General features: G+C 41.4%; 2 protein-coding genes and 1 long non-coding RNA gene across 4 annotated transcripts in view; 2 read left to right on the top strand and 1 right to left on the bottom strand.

Annotated features, from left to right (window-relative positions):
* LOC139754480 (uncharacterized) overlaps positions 1–2,730 on the top strand; it is a 120,986-nt gene extending 118,256 nt beyond the window's left edge. The window contains exon 3 of the long non-coding RNA XR_011713894.1: positions 2,618–2,730. This is a non-coding gene — a long non-coding RNA (uncharacterized lncRNA). The remainder of the gene's footprint in view (positions 1–2,617) is intronic.
* The window catches only part of LOC139754479 (uncharacterized), a 51,050-nt gene extending 46,093 nt beyond the window's left edge, over positions 1–4,957 (bottom strand). For both annotated transcript variants that reach the window (XM_071671745.1, XM_071671746.1), the window contains exon 1: positions 4,816–4,957. In XM_071671745.1, the coding sequence (XP_071527846.1) occupies positions 4,816–4,892 (77 nt within the window). In that variant the 5' untranslated portion in view covers positions 4,893–4,957. The remainder of the gene's footprint in view (positions 1–4,815) is intronic.
* Positions 4,958–5,543: 586 nt separating this feature from the next.
* csul (protein arginine N-methyltransferase 5) overlaps positions 5,544–27,508 on the top strand; it is a 106,048-nt gene continuing 84,083 nt past the window's right edge. Inside the window, exons 1-3 of the mRNA XM_071672279.1 lie at positions 5,544–5,671; positions 13,325–13,443; positions 25,886–26,109. Of these exons, the coding sequence (XP_071528380.1) occupies positions 5,586–5,671; positions 13,325–13,443; positions 25,886–26,109 (429 nt within the window). The 5' untranslated portion in view covers positions 5,544–5,585. The remainder of the gene's footprint in view (positions 5,672–13,324; positions 13,444–25,885; positions 26,110–27,508) is intronic.

Raw genomic sequence — 27,508 nt, 5'->3', positions numbered from 1 at the left:
ACTCACTACCTTTCTAATCTGCCCGCCTCCCACGCTTCTCATGCCACAAGCATCTTTTGCGCAAGCCATCACCTCTTCCCTAAATACATCCCATTCCTCTCCCACTCCCCTCACCTCCTTTGTTCTCACCTTTTTCCATTCTGTACTCAGTCTCTCCTGGTACTTCCTCACACAAGTCTCCTTCCCAAGCACACTTACTCTCACCACTATCTTCACCCCAACATTCTCTCTTCTTTTCTGAAAACCTCTACAAATCTTCACCTTCGCCTCCACAAGATGATGATCAGACATCCCTCCAGTTGCACCTCTCAGCACATTTACATCCAAAAGTCTCTCTTTCACGCACCTATCAATTGACACGTAATCCAATAACGCTCTCTGGCCATCTCTCCTACTTACATACGTATACTTATGTATATCTCTCTTTTAAACCAGGTATTCCCAATCACCAGTCCTTTCAGCACATAAATCTACAAGCTCTTCACCATTTCCATTTACAACACTGAACGCCCCATGTACACCAATTATTTGGTAAACCAATTATTTGGTAAACAGAGAAGAGGTAGTAAAGGTTTTGCGGAAGATGGAAGCCGGCAAGGCAGCGGGTTTGGATGGTATTGCAGTGGAATTCATTAAAAAAAAAAGGGGGGGGGGGACTGTATTGTTGACTGGTTGGTAAGGTTATTTAATGTATGTATGACTCATGGTGAGGTGCCTGACGATTGGCGGAATGCTTGCATAGTGCCATTGTACAAAGGCAAAGGGGATGAAAGTGAGTGCTCAAATTACAGAGGTATAAGTTTGCTGAGTATTCCTGGGAAATTATATGGGAGGGTATTGCTTGAGAAGGTGAAGGCATGTACAGAGCATCAGATTGGGGAAGAGCAGTGTGGTTTCAGAAGTGGTAGAGGATGTGTGGATCAGGTGTTTGCTTTGAAGAATGTATGTGAGAAATTCTTAGAAAAGCAAATGGATTTGTATGTAACATTTATGGATCTGGAGAAGGCATATGATAGAGTTGATAGAGATGCTCTGTGGAAGGTATTAAGAATATATGGTGTGGGAGGCAAGTTGTCAGAAGCAGTGAAAAGTTTTTATCGAGGATGCAAAGCACGTGTACGTGTAGGAAGAGAGGAAAGTGATTGGTTCTCAGTGAATGTTGGTTTACGGCAGGGGTGTGTGATGTCTCCATGGTTGTTTAAATTGTTTATGGATGGGGTTGTTAGGGAGGTGAATGTAAGAGTTTTGGAAAGAGGGGCAAGTATGCAGTCTGTTGTGGATGAGAGAGCTTGGGAAGTGAGTCAGTTGTTGTTCGATGATGATACAGCGCTGGTGGCTGATTCGGGTGAGAAACTGCAGAAGCTGGTGACTGAGTTTGGTAAAGTGTGTGAAAGAAGAAAGTTGAGAGTAAATGTGAATAAGAGCAAGGTTATTAGGTACAGTAGGGTTGAGGGACAAGTTAATTGGGAGGTAAGTTTGAATGGAGAAAAAGTGGAGGAAGTGAAGTGTTTTAGATGTCTGGGAGTGGATTTGGCAGCGGATGGAACCATGGAAGCGGAAGTGAATCATAAGGTGGGGGAGGGGACGAAAGTTCTGGGAGCCTTGAAGAATGTGTGGAAGTCGAGAACGTTATCTTGGAAAGCAAAAATGGGTATGTTTGAAGGAATAGTAGTTCCAACAATGTTATATGGTTGCGAGGCATGGGCTATAGATAGAGTTGTGCGGAGGAGGGTGGATGTGCTAGAAATGAGATGTTTAAGGACAATATGTGGTGTGAGGTGGTTTGATCGAGTAAGTAATAATAGGATAAAAGAGATGTGTGGTAGTAAAAAGAGAGTGTGGTTGAGAGAGCAGAATAGGGTGTATTGAAATGGTTTGGTCACATGGAGAGAATGAGTGAGGATAGATTGACCAAGAGGATATATATGTGTCAGAGGTGGAGGGAACGAGGAGAAGTGGGAGACCAAATTGGAGGTGGAAAGATGGAGTGAAAATGATTTTGAGTGATCGGGGCCTGAACATGCAGGAGGGTGAAAGGCGTGCAAGGAATAGATTGAATTGGATCGATGTGGTATACCGGGGTCGACGTGCTGTCAATGGATTGAACCAGGGCATGTGAAGCGTCTGGGGTAAACCATGGAAAGTTTTGTATGACCTGGATGAGGGAAGGGAGCTGTGGTTTTGGTGCATTATTACATGACAGCTAGAGACTGAGTGTGAACGAATGTGGCCTTTGTTGTCTTTTCCTAGCGCTACCTCGCAGACATGAGGGGGGAGGGGGCTGTTATTTCATGTGTGGTGGGGTGGCGACGGGAAAGAATAAGGGTAGACAATATGAATTATGTACATGTGTATATATGTATATGTCTGTGTGTGTATATATATGCATACGTTGAGATGTATAGGTATGTATATGTGCGTGTGTGGGTGTGTATGTATATACATGTGTATGTGGGTGGGTTGGGCCATTCTTTCGTCTGTTTCCTTGCGCTACATCGCTAACGCGGGAGACAGCGACAAAGTATAATACAATAATACATCTCTGTCTATATCTATCCCTGTGACCACTCTTTCTGAAGATGGAGTTAGGGACAGTCTTTTGTTTTTTCATCTCCAGCTACAGGTACCCTGATGGTGGCCCAGGTGTGAGTGGCTCAAATATCTTGACAAAATACACCTGCCTCATCTTATGGACACAGCCAACAGAAACATTATCAAGTAATCGAGTCATCTTGGATGGTTTCACAAACAGGTATTACTCTAATTCTTACACAACAGTTTAATTATAAAACATGAGAATAAACTGTAATGATTACATGTCAGATAATGAATTATACAATTTATTCTCTACTTCTCTCTTATTCAAATTAGGGAGAGGGTTAGGGGGTTTATGGCGTTGGAGAGAGATATATAAACGACCTTTAACTTGAAGATAAGGAAGAGGATGATTGTAGATAAGGAAGACGCTGATAATAGATAAACAGATAAGAATTGAAATCTATTCTTAAGGGAATAGTGTTTTTGATCTTCCCACTTTCACTTGGGTTATCTTGTGTCTTTAAAGGCAGCTGGCAGAGTGGCAAACATCCCTGGCTCTCAAACATCCCTGGCTCTCAAACATCCCTGGCTCACAAACATTCCTGGCTCACAAACATCCCTGGCTCTCAAACATTCCTGGCTTTCAAACATTCTTGGCTCTCAAACATCCCTGGCTCTCAAACATCCCTGGCTCACAAACATCCCTGGCTCTCAAACATCCCTGGCTCTCAAACATCCCTGGCTCTCAAACATTCCTGGCTCTTAAACATCCCTTAGTCTCAAACATCCCTGGATCTCAAACATCCCTGACTCTCAAACATCCCTGGCTCTCAAACATCCCTGGCTCTCAAACATCCCTGGCTCTCAAACATTCCTGGCTCTCAAACATCCCTGGCTCTCAAACATCCCTGGCTCTCAAACATTCCTGGCTCTCAAACATTCCTGGCTCACAAACATCCCTGGCTCTCAAACATCCCTGGCTCTCAAACATCCCTGGCTCTCAAACATCCCTGGCTCTCAAACATTCCTGGCTCTCAAACATTCCTGGCTCTCAAACATCCCTGGCTCTCAAACATCCCTGGCTCTCAAACATTCCTGGCTCTCAAACATTCCTTGCTCTCAAACATCCCTGCCTCTCAAACATCCCTGGCTCTCAAACATTCCTGGTTCTCAAACATCCCTGGCTCTCAAACATTCCTGGCTCTCAAACATCCCTTAGTCTCAAACATCCATGGGTCTCAAACATCCCTGACTCTCAAACATCCATGGCTCTCAAACATCCCTGGCTCTCAAACATCCCTTAGTCTCAAACATCCCTGGCTCTCAAACATTCCTGGCTCTCAAACATCCCTGGCTCTCAAACATCCCTGGCTCTCAAACGTTCCTGGCTCTCAAACATCCCTGGCTCTCAAACATCCCTGGCTCTCAAACATTCCTGGCTCTCAAACATCCCTTAGTCTCAAACATCCCTGGGTCTCAAACATCCCTGACTCTCAAACATCCTTGGCTCTCAAACATCCCTGGCTCTCAAACATCCCTGGCTCTCAAACATCCCTGGCTCTCAAACATTCCTGGCTCACAAACATCCCTGGCTCTCAAACATCCCTGGCTCACAAACATTCCTGGCTCTCAAACATCCCTGGCTCACAAACATTCCTGGCTCACAAACATCCCTTGGTCTCAAACATCCCTGACTCTCAAACATCCTTGGCTCTCAAACATCCCTGGCTCTCAAACATCCCTGGCTCTCAAACATCCCTGGCTCTCAAACATCCCTGGCTCTCAAACATTCCTGGCTCACAAACATCCCTGGCTCTCAAACATCCCTGGCTCACAAACATTCCTGGCTCTCAAACATCCCTGGCTCACAAACATTCCTGGCTCTCAAACATCCCTGGCTCTCAAACATTCCTGGCTCTCAAACATTCCTGGCTCACAAATATCCCTGGCTCTCAAACATTCCTGGCTCTCAAACATTCCTGGCTCACAAATATCCCTGGCTCTCAAACATTCCTGGCTCTCAAACCTTAAAAGATATTAACATTACTGACAAATTTACAGTTGAGAGAGTAAAAGATTATATTTGTTCATACACCATATTAATGGCGTCGCTAGTTTTTAAGTACAGTTATTAGATCGTTTATGTTCCAGTTTGTTTTCAACGCCGAGCTAAAAACACAGATCGAGAATAAGACCCAAAATAAATATGGTGGTAGATAAGATGTGTTAAGTGTTAGTACTCGGCCCGTCATGGGAAACTGACATATTTTCTCTTACCGAATCTTGACCAGTTCTCCACGATGGTCGTTCCACACCCAGCGATTTGATTTCAAGCATTCTCCGTCAGGATTCATGTTGTTATTCAATGACAAGGTTATTATATTTGTCTTTCATTAGCGAAGGGCTATCCCCCCCTGAAGTTGGAGATGTGTTCAGGAAAGAGACGCTGTAGCCATGGAAACGTCGCGTTCATTCATACATTAAATAGTAGAAAAAATAATTCAAGACTTAATGTGTTCATTAGATAGAATGAATATTTTTGGAGCACTAATGGAATTTCATTCCATAATTATAGATTTTCGACTTTGTAACATGAGTAACTATGATAAGAGGCATCCTATCTAGCCAGGTATTTTACATTACCCTGGTATGAACTGTAATTCTTATTCAGCTCTTTTATAAACTCTATTTTATTGATTAATATCATTATATTTCTATATCCGTCATTAAGTGCTGTATGCGTAATAATTACACTTCATGCATATCGATGAGATAAAAACCCAAATCTTAACAGATAACGAATTTACATGGTTTTATTCGAGTCTTTTGATAGAATATTTCGTATAGAAAAAACTTGAGATATAAGTTATGATAACAGGTTTAACATAGAGAGGAATGTATTCCATGATCATGACGACCGTGGACTGTACTTTGCTTTGCGCAACGTGCACGGCATCTTAAAGTGGGAGACTCGTTTTCCTAATCCTACGAAGAACGATCAATAAGTAAAAAGCTAGTGTGTGAGCCTCTCGGTGTTGTTTACAATCATGGCGGGTACTCGTGTGTCGTGTGGTTTGGAATATGCTAGTGTGTATGAGCTCAGAGATAGTCTTGAAGAGTCGTCAAGGGCTGGGTATGGTTTTATGAAGGTTTTATTGTGAAAGTAATTATTTGATTAGAATAGAAACGCCATAATAAGTTTAGATATCCGTTATTCGTTGCTACCAACAGATGGGATTTCTTTTGTAGTCCTTTCATGTCTAATAGTATGGTAAGAAGGGTGGAATATTAGGGCATGGTAGACATTGCTCTCTGAAAAGAAAAAATGCGATAAATTTATTGAGCAAAATTGTGTCTGAAGTGAAGTATGGGATTAATGGTGTCTTTCCATAACCCCCAGAGGTATCCTCAAGGATTCAAGTCTATTGTTATAGATGATGGTAAATGTTAGTGAAACCGTAAAATACGAAGGTATGTGCAATTGACGCCTTGATTTTGAGTAGCATGAAGAACATTACTTAATATGTTTGTAGTCGAAGACTTTAAGGTAGTTGTGACTAGAGTCTAGAGACTGAGGCTTTTAAAATTTCCACGTAGGGGGGGAAGCTGGAAAAGTAATTGGTCGTCGAGAAGTAAAACGAGCACTTACGAGATGTTAGAATTTCCTAAATTTGGCTCCAATGGAAATTTTTTTCAAAGTGCATTGAGTTTGTACAGTGTGCGTGTGTTTTTTTGAGGCGAGATGTTTCCATAAATGCCATGACTAGAGTCACCACTTTTATAGGTCATATATCTTTGTTTTTCTTCTCGTGAATTTTTCTATTATATAGTAAGGAATGATACGAGTGTGGGATTTTCCTCTGCAACCCTTTAGATATACCTATTGATCTTAATTTATTTGTTAGTGGTAGGGTCATGGGGGATGGGGAAAATATAAAGTAAAATCGTAGTACTTTAACACTGTTAATTGCTGAAATCGAAATCAAAGAACCTCCACTTTTACTATTTAAAGACAGCATTTGGGAAGAAGTTCATGATATAACGTATTATGAAAAACATGCATTTCATCATTTATCTCTGACATCTTTTTTTGTTTCATTTGGAATGTAAACATTGAGTTTAGATATATAACAAGGTATAAGAATCTTGCCTGGTGTGGAAGAGATATCGTAAACAACTGTAGACTCAATAAACATACTTGGCATTACTGTAACATCCACTCTTTCCTGGAAACCCCACATTACGGGAATAGCTAAATATGCCTCTTAAGAAAGTGGGTATCCTGTTTAGATGTCGAAACTTGTGAATAGTTGTTCTGTATATACAAGGGATTGAATCATCCTTGTATGGAGTGCTGCTCTCACATTTGTGGTGGTTTTAGCTCTATGCTTATTTGACAGAATTGAGCTGAATGTGGTCTGCCTGATATATAGTCTCAGGCTAACTTCTAAACTTGACCCCCTTGCCCTATGCTGCATTATTGGTTCAATCTCCCTCTTCTATAGGTATTACTATAGTTTTTTCTCTCGAGAGCTGGCTGCTTGTGTGCTCCAACCACTAGCTAGACCATGCAATACTCAGCAAGCTGCTGCTTCACTCAATTATCATGTGGCCCTCGGCAACTTAAGGGTGGGCCATTTTGATTCTTCTTCTTTCCCAACACATCAAAGCTTTTTAACTCTTTACCTTCTCATGCCTTTCCCAGTAACTATATTTCAAAAGACAGGTTTTTCACCTCCTCAAATATTCCTAAATACTTTCCCTTTTCTTTTCTTTTTCTGATTCGTAATTCTCTCTACATGTCATTTATGACCTGGCTTTGATATGGACTTTTGTCCGTGACTGTAGCCTTCAGCGTAAGAAAAAAATTGGAGCCGGAGGTTATCTGTCAGCAAGTTGATGACTATTTTATCACAAATAAGTTGGAATGACATAGGCATCCTTCTTGTTCACTTTTTGTTTGTTTCTATAATGGATATGTATTTCTTACATAGGTTTGTCATTTTTCCTTTACTATTACTGTACGTTTTCCCCATTACTTCAGAACCCAGCCAACTTTATGAATTATTAAAGGTGATTGAGTTACAGGTGCTACACCAAAAATCCCATACCTGATATCCCCTCAACACATTGAAAATTTTGTTGATTTGTGATTTTTAGAAAGTTAGCATCCGTAGAGTGTGAAATTACCAGCTGCTATAATTTTGGCAATTTTTTTTCTTAAAGTGAATAGGGCTTTGAAGTTAAGGGAAAACATGGGGTTGGAACACTTGAAATCATTAGATGGCAGATTAAGTAATGCAGTTGCAACTTTTTTTTTCTAATTTAGCAAACAGTAAATGAACACGAGGAGCATCCTGATGTCAGTTTCTACCATGACCATTAGAGAAGTAACCATCTGTGGTTGGCTTTCAAAAAATATTCACCTGGTGCTTGTTCGGATGCTGCAGAGCTTTATTTGGTTAATATGTCAACATACAAAGTGAATGAAAGTTTGATACAATAATAAAACTTGCTTGTAGTCTAGAAATGCCTATTTTCCTCAATTATTTATGCAATTAAGTGAATGCCGCCATGTATTATAACATTTGAATCTGACTGAATCTGAGTTTTATGTGCATGATAGATGAGATCAGATGTTGACATAGATTCGGGGATTGAGAGAAGTGAGTTGAAAATGGTCCCATAGAAAAAAATAGAATATGATTTTGGTACCCATGGAATTGTTTAAATGTGTAGGGTGTTTATGGTTTTTTAAAGTGGATAGGGTTTTGAAGTAGAGGGAAATAATGTGGTAAAAACAGCTGATTCCCCAAGTGGGGATGTATGGTCATGCCCACATATTTACAAAATATTTCCTGATAATAAAGATCCCTTTTATGGCTTATCATGCAAAATATTATTTTACAATGAGGTTTTTCTAAGTCCTTACAAGAACGGGTGCTTATTAAGTATGTAGACAGTATATTGCCATCACATTGGAAGATTAAGCCATGTAGTGCCCTAGATGGTTCTCTTCCAGAGAGTTATCGCCTCCCAGTGAATGGAATCATGCAAGTGGAAGTGAGTCACGGAGTGAGGGAGGGGGTGAAGGTTCTGGGAGCAATGAAGAATGTGTGGAAGGAGAGAACATTATTTCATAGAGCAAAAGTGGGTATGTTTGAAAGAATAGTAACTCCATCAATATTGTATGGTTGTGAGGCATAGGCTAGAGATAGGGTTGTACGGAGGAGGGTGGATGTGTTGGAAATGAAATGTTTGAGGACGATATGTAGTGTGATGATATATGTGTCAGAGATGGAGGGAACAAGGAGAAGCGGGAGACCAAATTGGAGGTGGAAGGATGAGAGAAAAAGATTTTGAGTGATCAGGGCCTGAACAATCAGGAGGGTGAGAGGTGTGCAAGGAATAGAGTGAATTAGAATGATGTGGTATACTGGGGTCGATGTGCCTGGATGTGGAAAGGGAGCTTTGTTTTCGGTGAATTTACACATGACAGCTAGAGACTGAGTGTGTATGAATTTAGCCTTTTTTGTCTGTTTTCTCAGCGCTGCTTCACTGAAGCAGGGGGTAGTGATGCTGTGTCCTGTGGTGCAAGGTAGCACTGGGAATTAATGAAGGCTAGCAAGTATGAAAGTGCACATGTGTATAAATGTATAAGTCTGTGTATTTATATGTGCGTTTATGGACACCTATATATATATATATATATATATATATATATATATATATATATATATATATATATATATATATATTTTTTTTTTTTTTTTTTTTTTTTGCTGTCTCCCGCATTTGCGAGGTATGAAGTCTGTTGTGGATGAGAGAGCTTGGGAAGTGAGTCAGTTGTTGTTTGCTGATGATACAGTGCTGGTGGCTGATTCATGTGAGAAACTGCAGAAGCTGGTGACTGAGTTTGGTAAAGTGTGTGAAAGAAGAAAGTTAAGAGTAAATGTGAATAAGAGCAAGGTTATTAGGTACAGTAGGGTTGAGGGTCAAGTCAATTGGGAGGTAAGTTTGAATGGAGAAAAACTGAAGGAAGTAAAGTGTTTTAGATATCTGGGAGTGGATCTGGCAGCGGATGGAACCATGGAAGCGGAAGTGGATCATAGGGTGGGGGAGGGGGCGAAAATTCTGGGGGCCTTGAAGAATGTGTGGAAGTCGAGAACATTATCTCAGAAAGCAAAAATGGGTATGTTTGAAGGAATAGTGGTTCCAACAATGTTGTATGGTTGCGAGGCGTGGGCTATGGATAGAGTTGTGCGCAGGAGGATGGATGTGCTGGAAATGAGATGTTTGAGGACAATGTGTGGTGTGAGGTGGTTTGATCGAGTGAGTAACGTAAGGGTAAGAGAGATGTGTGGAAATAAAAAGAGCGTGGTTGAGAGAGCAGAAGAGGGTGTTTTGAAGTGGTTTGGGCACATGGAGAGAATGAGTGAGGAAAGATTGGCCAAGAGGATATATGTGTCGGAGGTGGAGGGAACGAGGAGAAGAGGGAGACCAAATTGGAGGTGGAAAGATGGAGTGAAAAGGATTTTGTGTGATCGGGGCCTGAACATGCAGGAGGGTGAAAGGAGGGCAAGGAATAGAGTGAATTGGAGCGATGTGGTATACAGGGGTTGACGTGCTGTCAGTGGATTGAATCAAGGCATGTGAAGCGTCTGGGGTAAACCATGGAAAGCTGTGTAGGTATGTATATTTGCGTGTGTGGACGTATGTATATACATGTGTATGGGGGGGGTTGGGCCATTTCTTTCGTCTGTTTCCTTGCGCTACCTCGCAAACGCGGGAGACAGCGACAAAGTATAAAAAAAAAAAATATATATATATATATATATATATATATATATATATATATATATATATATATATATATATATATATATATATATGTATATATATATATTTATTTATTTTGCTTTGTCGCTGTCTCCCGCGTTAGTGAGGTAGCGCAAGGAAACAGACAAAAGAATGGCCCAACCCATCCACATAAACATGTATATACATACACGTCCACACACGCAGATATACATACCTATACATCCCTGGGGGTAGGGGAGAAAGAATACTTCCCACGCATTCCTCACGTGTCATTGAAGGCGACTAAACGGGATGGGAGCGAGGGGCCAGAAACCCTCCCCTCCGTGTATTTTAACTTTGTAAAAGGGGAAACAGAAAAAGGAGTCGCGCGAGGAGAGCTCATCCTCTTCGAAGGCTCAGATTGGGGTGTCTAAATTTGTGTGGATGTAACCAAGATGAGAAAAAAGGAGAGATAGGTAGTGTGTTTGAGGAAAGGAACCTGGATGTTTTGGCTCTGAGTGAAACGAAGCTCAAGGGAAAAGGGGAAGAGTGGTTTAGGAATGTCTTGGGAGTAAAGTCAGGGGTTAGCGAAAGGACAAGAGCAAGGGAAGGAGTAGCACTACTCCTGAATCAGGAGTTGTGGGAGTATGTGATAGAGTGTAAGAAAGTAAATTCTAGATTTGATATGGGTAAAACTGAAAGTTGATGGAGAGAGGTGGGTGATTATTGGTGCATATGTACCTGGGCATGAGAAGAAAGATCATGAGAGGCAAGTGTTTTGGGAGCAGGTGAATGAGTGTGTTAGTGGTTTTGATGCACAAGACCAGGTTATAGTGATGGATGATTTGAATGCAAAGGTGAGTAATGTGGCAGTTGAGGGAATAATTGGTATACATGGAGTGTTCAGTGTTGTAAATGGAGATTGTGAAGAGCTTGTAGATTTATGTGCTGAAAAAGGACTGGTGATTGGGAATACCTGGTTTAAAAAGCGAGATATACATAAGTGGCAGATATAGGGTGTTTTGGTCGAGGTGGTGTGCAAAGTGAGAGGGTTAGGGAAAATGATTTGGTGAACAGAGAAGAGGTAGTAAAAGCTTTGCGGAAGATGAAAGCCGGCAAGGCAGCAGGTTTGGATGGTATTGCAGTGGAATTTATAAAAAAAGGGGTTGACTGTATTATTGACTGGTTGGTAAGGTTATTTAATGCATGTATGACTCATGGTGAGGTGCCTGAGGATTAGCAGAATGCGTGCATAGTGCCATTGTACAAAGGCAAAGGGGATAAGAGTGAGTGCTCAAATTACAGAGGTATAAGTTTGTTGAGTATTCCTGGTAAATTATATGGGAGGGTATTGATTGAGAGTGTGAAGGCATGTACAGAGCATCAGATTGGGGAAGAGCAGTGTGGTTTCAGAAGTGGTAGAGGATGTTTGGATCAGGTGTTTGCTTTGAAGAATGTATGTGAGAAATACTTAGAAAAGCAAATGGATTTGTATGTAGCATTTATGGATCTGGAGAAGGCATATGATAGAGTTGATAGAGATGCTCTGTGGAAGGTATTAAGAATATATGGTGTGGGAGGCAAGTTGTTAGAAGCAGTGAAAAGTTTTTATCAAGGATGTAAGGCATGTGTACGTGTAGGAAGAGAGGAAAGTGATTGGTTCTCAGTGAATGTAGGTTTGCGGCAGGGGTGTGTGATGTCTACATGGTTGTTTAATTTGTTTATGGATGGGGTTGTTAGGGAGGTGAATGCAAGAGTTTTGGAAAGAGGGGCAAGTATGCAGTCTGTTGTGGATGAGAGGGCTTGGGAAGTGAGTTAGTTGTTGTTCGCTGATGATACAGCGCTGGTGGCTGATTCATGTGAGAAACTGCAGAAGCTGGTGACTGAGTTTGGTAAAGTGTGTGAAAGAAGAAAGTTAAGAGTAAATGTGAATAAGAGCAAGGTTGTTAGGTACAGTAGGGTTGAGGGTCAAGTCAATTGGGAGGTAAGTTTGAATGGAGAAAAACTGGAGAAAGTAAAGTGTTTTAGATATCTGTGAGTGGATCTGGCAGCGGATGGAACCATGGAAGTGGAAGTGAATCATAGGGTGGGGGAGGGGGCGAAAATTCTGGGAGCCTTGAAGAATGTGTGGAAGTCGAGAACATTATCTTGGAAAGCAAAAATGGGTATGTTTGAAGGAATAGTGGTTCCAACAATGCTGTATGGCTGCGAGGCGTGGGCTATGGATAGAATTGTGTGCAGGAGGATGGATGTGCTGGAAATGAGATGTTTGAGGACAATGTGTGGTGTGAGGTGGTTTGATCGAGTTAGTAACGTAAGGGTAAGAGAGATGTGTGGAAATAAAAAGAGCGTGGTTGAGAGAGCAGAAGAGGGTGTTTTGAAATGGTTTGGGCACATGGAGAGAATGATTGAGGAAAGATTGACCAAGAGGATATATATGTCGGAGGTGGAGGGAACGAGGAGAAGTGGGAGACCAAATTGGAGGTGGAAAGATGGAGTGAAAAAGATTTTGTGTGATCGGGGACTGAACATGCAGGAGGGTGAAAGGCGTGCAAGGAATAGAGTGAATTGGAACGATGTGGTATACCGGGGTCGACATGCTGTCAGTGGGTTGAACCAGGGCATGTGAAGCGTCTGGGGTAAACCATGGAAAGTTGTGTGGGGCCTGGATGTGAGCTGTGGTTTCAGTGCATTATTACATGACAGCTAGAGACTGAGTGTGAACGAATGGGGCCTTTGGTGTCTTTTCCTAGCTCCGCCTCGCACACATGAGGGGGGAGGGAGTTGTTATTCCATGAGTACCACCTGTGCACTTGGCTGTCAAGGCCCAACATTTTGATATTTCAGGCTAAGTTTCAATTAATTGTGCTATTGAATTTCATGCAGTACATTTTTCTACCAATTCCTGTGATTTCATCATTGTTATTTTGATTTTGGGTTCATGAAAATTAGTCTCCCAAATCCTGTATTAGTTTTCTTGTTTCAGGTATGATTTTATATCTGTCCCTCTTGCACATCCAAGATTTACCCGTGAGTATGTGGGAGGCAAAGCTAAGCAGCGAGATGGAGCCTTCACACGTTCTGATTTACTCCTTAGCAGTTCAGGTATGCATAGGACTTAGCTTATCTCGTGTAGTTAAAGCTAAGGTGCTCATGTATGCACAGACATTTGCTTATCTCATATATGATTAAAAGTGCTCATTTATTGGTATTGTAATAAGCTTGTTGAAGGCACTCTGTTTGCTTATCATTACTTAACAAATTATTGTTAGGATTTAGTCCTTGATTCCACACATAAGTCTTTTCGTAGTGCTACATCGTGCGCGTGAGGGGGGATGGGTGCTGTTTTTCATGTCTGGTGGGATGGCGATAGGAATAGATGAAGGCAGCCAGTATGAATGTGTACATGTTTATGTCTCTTTATGTATATGTATGTATACGTTGACATGTATTGGTATATGTATGTGCATGTGTGGGCATTTATGTACATACATGTGTATGTGGGTGGGTTGGCCATTCTTTCGTCTGTTTCCTTGTTCTACCTCGCTAATGCGGGAGACAGCAGCTAAGTATAATAAAAAGATAATATTCCCTCCACCTCTGATACATATATCCTCTTGGTCAATCTTTCCTCACTCATTCTCTCTGTGTGACGAAACCATTTCAATACACCGTCTTCTGCTCTCTCAACCACACTCTTTTTATTACCACACATCTCTCGTACCTTATTATTACTTACTTGATCAAAGTAAGAAGAGGTAGTAAAAGCTTTGCGGAAGATGAAAGCCGGCAAGGCAGCAGGTTTGGATGGTATTGCAGTGGAATTTATTAAAAAAGGGGGTGACTGTATTGTTGACTGGTTGGTAAGGTTATTTAATGTATGTATGACTCATGGTGAGGTGCCTGAGGATTGGCGGAATGCGTGCATAGTGCCATTGTACAAAGGCAAAGGGGATAAGAGTGAGTGCTCAAATTACAGAGGTATAAGTTTGTTGAGTATTCCTGGTAAATTATATGGGAGGGTATTGATTGAGAGGGTGAAGGCATGTACAGAGCATCAGATTGGGAAAGAGCAGTGTGGTTTCAGAAGTGGTAGAGGATGTGTGGATCAGGTGTTTGCTTTGAAGAATGTATGTGAGAAATACTTAGAAAAGCAAATGGATTTGTATGTAGCATTTATGGATCTGGAGAAGGCATATGATAGAGTTGATAGAGATGCTCTGTGGAAGGTATTAAGAATATATGGTGTGGGAGGCAAGTTGTTAGAAGCAGTGAAAAGTTTTTATCGAGGATGTAAGGCATGTGTACGTGTAGGAAGAGAGGAAAGTGATTGGTTCTCAGTGAATGTAGGTTTGCGGCAGGGGTGTATGATGTCTCCATGGTTGTTTAATTTGTTTATGGATGGTGTTGTTAGGGAGGTAAATGCAAGAGTCTTGGAAAGAGGGGCAAGTATGAAGTCTGTTGGGGATGAGAGAGCTTGGGAAGTGAGTCAGTTGTTGTTCGCTGATGATACAGCGCTGGTGGCGGATTCATGTGAGAAACTGCAGAAGCTGGTGACTGAGTTTGGTAAAGTGTGTGGAAGAAGAAAGTTAAGAGTAAATGTGAATAAGAGCAAGGTTATTAGGTACAGTAGGGTTGAGGGTCAAGTCAATTGGGAGGTGAGTTTGAATGGAGAAAAACTGGAGGAAGTGAAGTGTTTTAGATATCTGGGAGTGGATCTGTCAGCGGATGGAACCATGGAAGCGGAAGTGGATCATAGGGTGGGGGAGGGGGCGAAAATTTTGGGAGCCTTGAAAAATGTGTGGAAGTCGAGAACATTATCCCGGAAAGCAAAAATGGGTATGTTTGAAGGAATAGTAGTTCCAACAATGTTGTATGGTTGCGAGGCGTGGGCTATGGATAGAGTTGTGCGCAGGAGGATGGATGTGCTGGAAATGAGATGTTTGAGGACAATGTGTGTGTGAGGTGGTTTGATCAAGTAAGTAACGTAAGGGTAAGAGAGATGTGTGGAAATAAAAAGAGCGTGGTTGAGAGAGCAGAAGAGGGTGTTTTGAAATGGTTTGGGCACATGGAGAGAATGAGTGAGGAAAGATTGACCAAGAGGATATATGTGTCGGAGGTGGAGGGAACGAGGAGAAGAGGGAGACCAAATTGGAGGTGGAAAGATGGAGTGAAAAGGATTTTGTGTGATCGGGGCCTGAACATGCAGGAGGGTGAAAGGAGGGCAAGGAATAGAGTGAATTGGAGCGATGTGGTATACAGGGGTTGACGTGCTGTCAGTGGATTGAATCAGGGCATGTGAGGCGTCCGGGGTAAACCATGGAAAGCTGTGTAGGTATGTATGTTTGCGTGTGTGGACGTGTGTATGTACATGTGTATGGGGAGGGTTGGGCCATTTCTTTCGTCTGTTTCCTTGCGCTACCTCGCAAACGCGGGAGACAGCGACAAAGTATAAAAAAAAAAAAAAAAATATATATATATATATATATATATATATATATATATATATATATATATATATATATATATATATATATTATTTTTTTTTATTATACTTTGTCGCTGTCTCCCGCGTTTGCGAGGTAGCGCAAGGAAACAGACGAAAGAAATGGCCCCCCACCATACACATGTATATACATACGTCCACACACGCAAATATACATACCTACACAGCTTTCCATGGTTTACCCCAGACGCTTCACATGCCCTGCTTCAATCCACTGACAGCACGTCAACCCCGGTATACCACATCGCTCCAATTCACTCTATTCCTTGCCCTCCTTTCACCCTCCTGCATGTTCAGGCCCTGATCACACAAAATCTTTTTCAATCCATCTTTCCACCTCCAATTTGGTCTCCCTCTTCTCCTTGTTCCCTCCACCTCCGACACATATATCCTCTTAGTCAATCTTTCCTCACTCATCCTCTCCATGTGCCCAAACCACTTCAAAACACCCTCTTCTGCTCTCTCAACCACGCTCTTTTTATTTCCACACATCTCTCTTACCCTTACGTTACTCACTCGATCAAACCACCTCACACCACACATTGTCCTCAAACATCTCATTTCCAGCACATCCATCCTCCTGCGCACAACTCTATCCATAGCCCACGCCTCGCAACCATACAACATTGTTGGAACCACTATTCCTTCAAACATACCCATTTTTGCTTTCCGAGATAATGTTCTCGACTTCCACACATTCTTCAAGGCCCCCAGAATTTTCGCCCCCTCCCCCACCCTATGATCCACTTCCGCTTCCATGGTTCCATCCGCTGCCAGATCCACTCCCAGATATCTAAAACACTTCACTTCCTCCAGTTTTTCTCCATTCAAACTCACCTCCCAATTGACTTGACCCTCAACCCTACTGTACCTAATAACCTTGCTCTTATTCACATTTACTCTTAACTTTCTTCTTCCACACACTTTACCAAACTCAGTCACCAGCTTCTGCAATTTCTCACATGAATCAGCCACCAGCGCTGTATCATCAGCGAACAACAACTGACTCACTTCCCAAGCTCTCTCATCCCCAACAGACTTCATACTTGCCCCTCTTTCCAAAACTCTTGCATTTACCTCCCTAACAACCCCATCCATAAACAAATTAAACAACCATGGAGACATCACACACCCCTGCCGCAAACCTACATTCACTGAGAACCAATCACTTTCCTCTCTTCCTACACGTACACATGCCTTACATCCTCGATAAAAACTTTTCACTGCTTCTAACAACTTTCCTCCCACACCAGGGTTGTTCGCAGGAGGATGGATGTGCTGGAAATGAGATGTTTGAGGACACTGTGTGGTGTGAGGTGGTTTGATCGAGTAAGTAACGTAAGGGTAAGAGAGATGTGTGGAAATAAAAAGAGCGTGGTTGAGAGAGCAGAAGAGGGTGTTTTGAAATGGTTTGGGCACATGGAGAGAATGAGTGAGGAAAGATTGACCAAGAGGATATATGTGTCGGAGGTGGAGGGAACGAGGAGAAGAGGGAGACCAAATTGGAGGTGGAAAGATGGAGTGAAAAGGATTTTGTGTGATCGGGGCCTGAACATGCAGGAGGGTGAAAGGAGGGCAAGGAATAGAGTGAATTGGAGCGATGTGGTATACAGGGGTTGACGTGCTGTCAGTGGATTGAATCAAGGCATGTGAAGCGTCCGGGGTAAACCATGGAAAGCTGTGTAGGTATGTATATTTGCGTGTGTGGACGTGTGTATGTACATGTGTATGGGGGGGGGTTGGGCCATTTCTTTCATCTGTTTCCTTGCGCTACCTCGCAAACGCGGGAGACAGCGACGAGGTATAAAAAAAAAAAAAATATATATATATATATATATATATATATATATATATATATATATATATATATATATATATATATATTTATTTATTTTGCTTTGTCGCTGTCTCCCGCGTTAGCGAGGTAGCGCAAGGAAACAGACGAAAGAATGGCCCAACCCACCCACATAAACATGTATATACATACACGTCCACACACGCAAATATACATACCTATACATCCCTGGGGGTGGGGGAGAAAGAATACTTCCCACGCATTCCTCACGTGTCATTGAAGGCGACTAAAGGGGATGGGAGCGAGGGGCCAGAAACCCTCCCCTCCGTGTATTTTAACTTTGTAAAAGGGGAAACAGAAAAAGGAGTCGCGCGAGGAGAGCTCATCCTCTTCGAAGGCTCAGATTGGGGTGTCTAAATGTGTGTGGATGTAACCAAGATGAGAAAAAAGGAGAGATAGGTAGTGTGTTTGAGGAAAGGAACCTGGATGTTTTGGCTCTGAGTGAAACGAAGCTCAAGGGAAAAGGGGAAGAGTGGTTTAGGAATGTCTTGGGAGTAAAGTCAGGGGTTAGTGAAAGGACAAGAGCAAGGGAAGGAGTAGCACTACTCCTGAATCAGGAGTTGTGGGAGTATGTGATAGAGTGTAAGAAAGTAAATTCTAGATTTGATATGGGTAAAACTGAAAGTTGATGGAGAGAGGTGGGTGATTATTGGTGCATATGTACCTGGGCATGAGAAGAAAGATCATGAGAGGCAAGTGTTTTGGGAGCAGGTGAATGAGTGTGTTAGTGGTTTTGATGCACAAGACCAGGTTATAGTGATGGATGATTTGAATGCAAAGGTGAGTAATGTGGCAGTTGAGGGAATAATTGGTATACATGGAGTGTTCAGTGTTGTAAATGGAGATTGTGAAGAGCTTGTAGATTTATGTGCTGAAAAAGGACTGGTGATTGGGAATACCTGGTTTAAAAAGCGAGATATACATAAGTGGCAGATATAGGGTGTTTTGGTCGAGGTGGTGTGCAAAGTGAGAGGGTTAGGGAAAATGATTTGGTGAACAGAGAAGAGGTAGTAAAAGCTTTGCGGAAGATGAAAGCCGGCAAGGCAGCAGGTTTGGATGGTATTGCAGTGGAATTTATAAAAAAAGGGGTTGACTGTATTATTGACTGGTTGGTAAGGTTATTTAATGCATGTATGACTCATGGTGAGGTGCCTGAGGATTAGCAGAATGCGTGCATAGTGCCATTGTACAAAGGCAAAGGGGATAAGAGTGAGTGCTCAAATTACAGAGGTATAAGTTTGTTGAGTATTCCTGGTAAATTATATGGGAGGGTATTGATTGAGAGTGTGAAGGCATGTACAGAGCATCAGATTGGGGAAGAGCAGTGTGGTTTCAGAAGTGGTAGAGGATGTTTGGATCAGGTGTTTGCTTTGAAGAATGTATGTGAGAAATACTTAGAAAAGCAAATGGATTTGTATGTAGCATTTATGGATCTGGAGAAGGCATATGATAGAGTTGATAGAGATGCTCTGTGGAAGGTATTAAGAATATATGGTGTGGGAGGCAAGTTGTTAGAAGCAGTGAAAAGTTTTTATCAAGGATGTAAGGCATGTGTACGTGTAGGAAGAGAGGAAAGTGATTGGTTCTCAGTGAATGTAGGTTTGCGGCAGGGGTGTGTGATGTCTACATGGTTGTTTAATTTGTTTATGGATGGGGTTGTTAGGGAGGTGAATGCAAGAGTTTTGGAAAGAGGGGCAAGTATGCAGTCTGTTGTGGATGAGAGGGCTTGGGAAGTGAGTTAGTTGTTGTTCGCTGATGATACAGCGCTGGTGGCTGATTCATGTGAGAAACTGCAGAAGCTGGTGACTGAGTTTGGTAAAGTGTGTGAAAGAAGAAAGTTAAGAGTAAATGTGAATAAGAGCAAGGTTGTTAGGTACAGTAGGGTTGAGGGTCAAGTCAATTGGGAGGTAAGTTTGAATGGAGAAAAACTGGAGAAAGTAAAGTGTTTTAGATATCTGTGAGTGGATCTGGCAGCGGATGGAACCATGGAAGCGGAAGTGAATCATAGGGTGGGGGAGGGGGCGAAAATTCTGGGAGCCTTGAAGAATGTGTGGAAGTCGAGAACATTATCTCGGAAAGCAAAAATGGGTATGTTTGAAGGAATAGTGGTTCCAACAATGCTGTATGGCTGCGAGGCGTGGGCTATGGATAGAATTGTGCGCAGGAGGATGGATGTGCTGGAAATGAGATGTTTGAGGACAATGTGTGGTGTGAGGTGGTTTGATCGAGTTAGTAACGTAAGGGTAAGAGAGATGTGTGGAAATAAAAAGAGCGTGGTTGAGAGAGCAGAAGAGGGTGTTTTGAAATGGTTTGGGCACATGGAGAGAATGATTGAGGAAAGATTGACCAAGAGGATATATATGTCGGAGGTGGAGGGAACGAGGAGAAGTGGGAGACCAAATTGGAGGTGGAAAGATGGAGTGAAAAAGATTTTGTGTGATCGGGGACTGAACATGCAGGAGGGTGAAAGGCGTGCAAGGAATAGAGTGAATTGGAACGATGTGGTATACCGGGGTCGACGTGCTGTCAGTGGGTTGAACCAGGGCATGTGAAGCGTCTGGGGTAAACCATGGAAAGTTGTGTGGGGCCTGGATGTGAGCTGTGGTTTCAGTGCATTATTACATGACAGCTAGAGACTGAGTGTGAACGAATGGGGCCTTTGGTGTCTTTTCCTAGCTCCGCCTCGCACACATGAGGGGGGAGGGGGTTGTTATTCCATGAGTACCACCTGTGCACTTGGCTGTCAAGGCCCAACATTTTGATATTTCAGGCTAAGTTTCAATTAATTGTGCTATTGAATTTCATGCAGTACATTTTTCTACCAATTCCTGTGATTTCATCATTGTTATTTTGATTTTGGGTTCATGAAAATTAGTCTCCCAAATCCTGTATTAGTTTTCTTGTTTCAGGTATGATTTTATATCTGTCCCTCTTGCACATCCAAGATTTACCCGTGAGTATGTGGGAGGCAAAGCTAAGCAGCGAGATGGAGCCTTCACACGTTCTGATTTACTCCTTAGCAGTTCAGGTATGCATAGGACTTAGCTTATCTCGTGTAGTTAAAGCTAAGGTGCTCATGTATGCACAGACATTTGCTTATCTCATATATGATTAAAAGTGCTCATTTATTGGTATTGTAATAAGCTTGTTGAAGGTACTCTGTTTGCTTATCATTACTTAACAAATTATTGTTAGGATTTAGTCCTTGATTCCACACATAAGTCTTTTCGTAGTGCTACATCGTGCGCGCGAGGGGGGATGGGTGCTGTTTTTCATGTCTGGTGGGATGGCGATAGGAATAGATGAAGGCAGCCAGTATGAATGTGTACATGTTTATGTCTCTTTATGTATATGTATGTATACGTTGACATGTATTGGTATATGTATGTGCATGTGTGGGCATTTATGTACATACATGTGTATGTGGGTGGGTTGGCCATTCTTTCGTCTGTTTCCTTGTTCTACCTCGCTAACGCGGGAGACAGCAGCTAAGTATAATAAAAAGATAATATTCCCTCCACCTCTGATACATATATCCTCTTGGTCAATCTTTCCTCACTCATTCTCTCTGTGTGACGAAACCATTTCAATACACCGTCTTCTGCTCTCTCAACCACACTCTTTTTATTACCACACATCTCTCTTACCTTATTATTACTTACTTGATCAAACCACCTCACACCACACATTGTCCTCAAACATCTCATTTCCAGCACATCCATCCTCCTGCGCACAACTCTATCCATAGCCCACGCCTCGCAACCATACAACATTGTTGGAACCACTATTCCTTCAAACATACCCATTTTTGCTTTCCGAGATAATGTTCTCGACTTCCACACATTCTTCAAGGCTCCCAGAATTTTCGCCCCCTCCCCCACCGTATGATCCACTTCTGCTTCCATGGTTCCATCCACTGCCAGATCCACTCCCAGATATCTAAAACACTTTACTTCCTCCAGTTTTTCTCCATTCAAACTTGCCTCCCAATTGACTTGACCCTCAACCCTACTGTACCTAATAACCTTGCTCTTATTCACATTTACTCTTAACTTTCTTCTTTCACACACTTTACCAAACTCAGTCACCAGCTTCTGCAGTTTCTCACATGAATCAGCCACCAGCGCTGTATCATCAGCGAACAACAACTGACTCACTTCCCAAGCTCTCTCATCCCCAACAGACTTCATACTTGCCCCTCTTTCCAAAACTCTTGCATTCACCTCCCTAACAACCCCATCCATAAACAAATTAAACAACCATGGAGACATCACACACCCCTGCCGCAAACCTACATTCACTGAGAACCAATCACTTTCCTCTCTTCCTACACGTACACATGCCATACATCCTCGATAAAAACTTTTCACTGCTTCTAACAACTTGCCTCCCACACCATATATTCTTAATACCTTCCACAGAGCATCTCTATCAACTCTATTATATGCCTTCTCCAGATCCATAAATGCTACATACAAATCCATTTGCTTTTCTAAGCATTTCTCACATACATTCTTCAAAGCAAACACCTGATCCACACATCCTCTACCTCTTCTGAAACCACACTGCTCTTCCCCAATCTGATGCTCTGTACATGCCTTCACCCTCTCAATCAATACCCTCCCATATAATTTACCAGGAATACTCAACAAACTTATACCTCTGTAATTTGAGCACTCACTCTTATCCCCTTTGCCTTTGTACAATGGCACTATGCACGCATTCTGCCAATCCTTAGGCACCTCACCATGAGTCATACATACATTAAATAACCTTACCAACCAGTCAATAATACAGTCACCCCCTTTTTTTTAATAAATTCCACTGCAATACCATCCAAACCTGCTGCCTTGCCGGCTTTCATCTTCTGCAAAGCTTTTACTACCTCTTCTCTGTTTACCAAATCATTTTCCCTAACCCTCTCACTTTGCACACCACCTCGACCAAAACACCCTATATCTGCCACTCTATCATCAGACACATTCAACAAACCTTCAAAATACTCACTCCATCTCCTCACATCACCACTACTTGTTATCACCTCCCCATTTGCGCCCTTCACTGAAGTTCCCATTTGCTCCCTTGTCTTACGCACTTTATTTACCTCCTTCCAGAACATCTTTTTATTCTCCCTAAAATCTCTCATTTGCCCTCTTTTTCACCTCTTGCACCTTTCTCTTGACCTCCTGTCTCTTTCTTTTATACATCTCCCACTCAATTGCATTTTTTCCCTGCAAAAATCGTCCAAATGCCTGTCTCTTCTCTTTCACTAATAATCTTACTTCTTCATCCCACCACTCACTACCCTACTACCCTTTCTAATCAACCCACCTCCCACTCTTCTCATGCCACAAGCATCTTTTGCGCAATCCATCACTGATTCCCTAAATACATCCCATTCCTCCCCCACTCCCCTTACTTCCGTTGTTCTCACCTTTTTCCATTCTTTACCCCTTTCTTATTTCTCGCATTAACATTTCCACTCTGACATCCACCTCTTTCCCTTTTGACCTCCTTGCAGTATAGTTTCATTTTACCCTGAAACTTTTCACTTAACTTTCTTCCAAAATCTTTATATACTCTTTGCTCTCCTCTATCAGCTTCTCAGCATTCCACTTAAATAATGTGTATTCTTCCCTCCTTGCTGAACTTCCACTGGTACTTTCCTATTGAGCAATATACCATATGCCTTTTTCTTCTCTTCCACAGCATTTCTAATCTCTTCTCTCCACCATGCATTGCCTTTTTTATTCCAATATATCATGACCTTGTAATTAACTTCTAATTCTACAACTCTTAATAGTATTTCTCTAAACATTTTATTAACACCTCATTCATACATGACTGCATCCCTACATTCACTGCACTTCCATCTAAGCTTTCATTTACCTTCCTTTCATACTTCTGATTAATCTTCTTGCTTGCCAACACTTTTACCTCCCCATTCTTCCTTACACTATACCTCCACTTCTCCCTGATCCTTATCCCCACAAGAACTGTCTCCAAAGAATCCTCTTACAATCGTAGCATCTAGCATGGCCTTTCTGTCTTCCATCCACTGTCACATAGTTAATCAAAGCTTTTTGCTCTTCTCTTCCATCATTCCTCATCTATGTATATCTTTGGATCATCTTGTGCTGAAAAACTTTGTTTGCAAGGAGTAAACCCCTCTCAGCACAACTATCCACTAGATAACTGCCATTCTGATTTACTCCAGGTACTCCCCATTGACCAGCTGTCTCGCCAATTTCATCACGTCCCACTTTTGCATTCATATCACCCAATATGACCACATTTCTCTCATTCTCAAAATTGTTTGTACAGTCATCCAAATTTTCCAGGAAAACTTTTTCAACCTTACCATGCATAGTCTTCATATTCACAAGCACATACACACATACCCATGCATACTTCATAGTCCCGATCTTTCCTTTTACCGCACTTTATTGATATCATTGACATATATGAGAAAAGAGATCTGGTCATCGAGATTGATCCCTGTGGCACACCACTTGTCTTGTCTAATCATCCTAAGGTTAGGTCATTAACCACTACTTTTTACCATGGCCAGTCAGCCAATTTCCTAACCACTGAAATATAACCCCATCTATACCATGTGATTTAACTTTTTCTAATAACCTCTGATGCAGAACTTTTTATTAAATTTTTTCTTTAGATCTACAAAGATTATATCAGTTGCTTTACTTTCATCATGCATGTTTATTATATCATAAAACAGATGAAGCAGATTTTTGAGACATGGACAGTATCGGTGACCTGTTTAGGGTGAGGCAAAGAAGTGGCACTGGAGTTCACTAGTTATGGAGACCCTATTGCCATAGCATTTATGTATATACATGTCTATGTGGGTGGGTTGGGCCATGCCTCATCTGTTTCCTTGTGCTGTGTCACTGACGTGGGAGACAGCAATTAAGTATAATATAGAAATATGAAAAAATTTCCATAGCCACCCGCTTAAAGGAGTTCTAGGTGGGAACATGCGTCAGAGATATGAAAAGATAGAGCAGTATCATTGAAAACCATGCTGAGAATCTTGTAAACAGTGGTTCTCTAAATGGTTTACAGTTTTATCCTAGATGATGGTTTTCATCAGTTTCTCCAAGTACAGATGTAAAGCTAAATAGATGATAATGTTCCAGTATTTTTTTTCTCTTTTTTTCTGTGGAGCTTTCCCCATAGCAAGTGATGTTTTGTAAAGAGCAGTCAAGGGCTTTGTCATAGTTCTCATCTTTCCTGCCTTTAGGTAAATCTTATCAGGGCCTGCCATTTTGTTTACTTCTTTCCATTTTCTGCCAATAGTATTTCTTCAGGTATTGTGTCAGTATGTAGCAGAACATTCTCCTCTCTTAGTCATGAAGTTATAGTCAGGACTTGAGTTCATTCATGAATACAGATGTAAAAGAAAAATTCAAGGTTTTTGCCATGGCTTGATTGTCTTGTTTCAAGAATTCATGGTTATTGTTCTCCTCTGGTTTCTTATGTGCAACTTTCGTAGACATCAGGCACTACTTTATTTCACTGTTCCATTGTTTTAACTTCGTTACAATACATTGGTACATACAATCCCTCTACTGCTTTGAAAGTTGTATTGAAACTTTTCTAAGCTAGTTTATTTCATCGTAATGGGAGATATCCCAAGTGAATTGACGAGTTCTTCCAAATGGAACTGTTGTGAACCAATTGTTTCTTTACTCGCTGCAGTTTGAGGGAATGAAAAGAAGATGTACCAAGTGTAAAACTTTTGAATGTGGAAGAAACAAAATAGTTAAATCAACAAATATTACTTAGAATGCATGAAAAAGGCATCAAATAAAAGTGAATTAGAGACCAGCGAAAAGGATGGAGATGGAGTCTTTATTAATACCCTTTCAAGAAAAATATGAAAAAACTGCAAGGAGTAGGTACAGAAACTTTTAAAAGAAGATTAGAGAAACAGCAAAAAGAGTGGGTTGAGATTAATTTAGATTAGAATGTATGCAATGTACATGGTGGTAGTGAATAGCAGTATCATTAAGCAAGCAGTATATGTAATAAGTCTTGTGAGATAGCCATGCTACATGGCAAAATCTTGTAAACACTTACCGGTAGATACTTTTCCTGTTTCTACTATATTTATTCTTATATATACATTCTCTCACCCTCATGTAATGCCCTTTATTCTTCAGAATGGAACAGTTTGATTGTAGGACGGATCAATCCATCTGCCATCTTGAACTTAGAATCTTCATGCAGCAGCCTTCGTATCAATAGTGAAGAAACTCTCAATCAAGAACTTATATTTGCAGCCCACTTGGGTCTCCCTGCTGTTATGTTTCCCCTGTTAACAGACAGATGCACCAATATTGCCAGAATAATTCACAATAGAGTTGTCCAGGGTGTATGTTATCAGGTATGTTGTCATTATGAATATGGCTTTTTTTTTAATTTTTTTCTGCATTCCATGCTAATATTCCATCTTGAAGCCCATTTCTCATGTGATACGTATCATCTAGCGTGATACTACAAAAACAGGGTAGATCTTATATGTCTGTCTCTATTATTTCATAATTTTGTTTATATTAGTACTGTAGAATCTTCATTGTTTAACCCATTTAGTTTTAGGGTCATCAAAATATGTAGGAAGAGAACAACCTTTGGTAGATAATGAAATAAAGAACTTACCACATTTTACAGTTTGTAAGATGCTCCAATCCATTAAATGCACCTTGATTTTTACAGAGAAAAGCCTTGGAAAATAGATGCTTATCAGGCATGCTGAGACACCCTTGCCAGCTGATTGGAGGGTTTATTGTTGTCGAGAACACTTGTATTCTTATTAGTAGGAATTTTCAGATGATCAGGGCCTGAACATGCAGGACTATGAAGGATGTGCTTGGGTGAGAGTGAATTGGAACGCTGTGGTATACAGGGATTGACGTGCTGTCATTGGGTTAAACAGTGCATGTAAAGTATATGGGGAAAGCCATGGAAAGGTCTGTAGGGCCTGTTTGTGGATAGGAGGCTATAGTTACAATGCATTGCATATGACAGCTAGAGAATGGATGTGAGTGAATGCATCTTAATTGTATGTTCATGGTGATACCTCACTAAAGTGGGAAATGGAGATCAAATACAAAGAAGATAAGAAAAAAAGAATTATTTGTCCCGAAATGCATGTTTTTTTGTGCATATTGTATATTTCTTTTTGTGAGAAGAGAGTGGTGAGAGTGAGTGAGCTTGGAGATGAGGCTTGTGTGAAGAAATACCCATGGAGATTGAGTGAAGAATGGCATAAGGTGAGAGTAACTGGGGCATGGTGCATGTGGCATGCAAAAGATGGGACATGGATAGATTAGAAAGGATAATGAGTGGTAGGATCAAAAGATAGGTTTCAAGTGAAAGAGAAAAGAGAGGCATTTAGGGTGATACAGGGAAAGAATGCAAATGACTGGGGGATGTATAAGAGAAAGCAGATGGAGGTTGTAGGTTAGGTGCAAAGGTTTCAAAAAGAGTGCAGATGAGAGTTAGGATGAGTGAGTATCAGTAAACTTTAGGGAGAGTAGGATGTTTTGGAAGGAAGTAAGTTGTGTGCGAAAAAGAAGAGAACAAATAGGAACAGTGATGAAGAGGGTAAATGAGATGGTGACAGGTAATGATGAAGTGATTATTTTAAGGGACTGCTGAATAATAGGATGACAGATTTAGGATGTTTGGATTGGGGTGGTATGCAAATTGAGAGGGTCATGGAGAATGGTTTGATGAAAAGGAAAGAAGTGGTGAAAGCCTTATATAAAGTGAAATGTGGCAAG

This window comes from Panulirus ornatus, chromosome 17, assembly GCF_036320965.1.
Source record: "Panulirus ornatus isolate Po-2019 chromosome 17, ASM3632096v1, whole genome shotgun sequence".
Lineage (NCBI taxonomy): Eukaryota > Metazoa > Arthropoda > Malacostraca > Decapoda > Palinuridae > Panulirus > Panulirus ornatus.
Note: the sequence above shows the minus strand (reverse complement) of the source record. Positions and strands in the feature narration are given on the sequence as shown.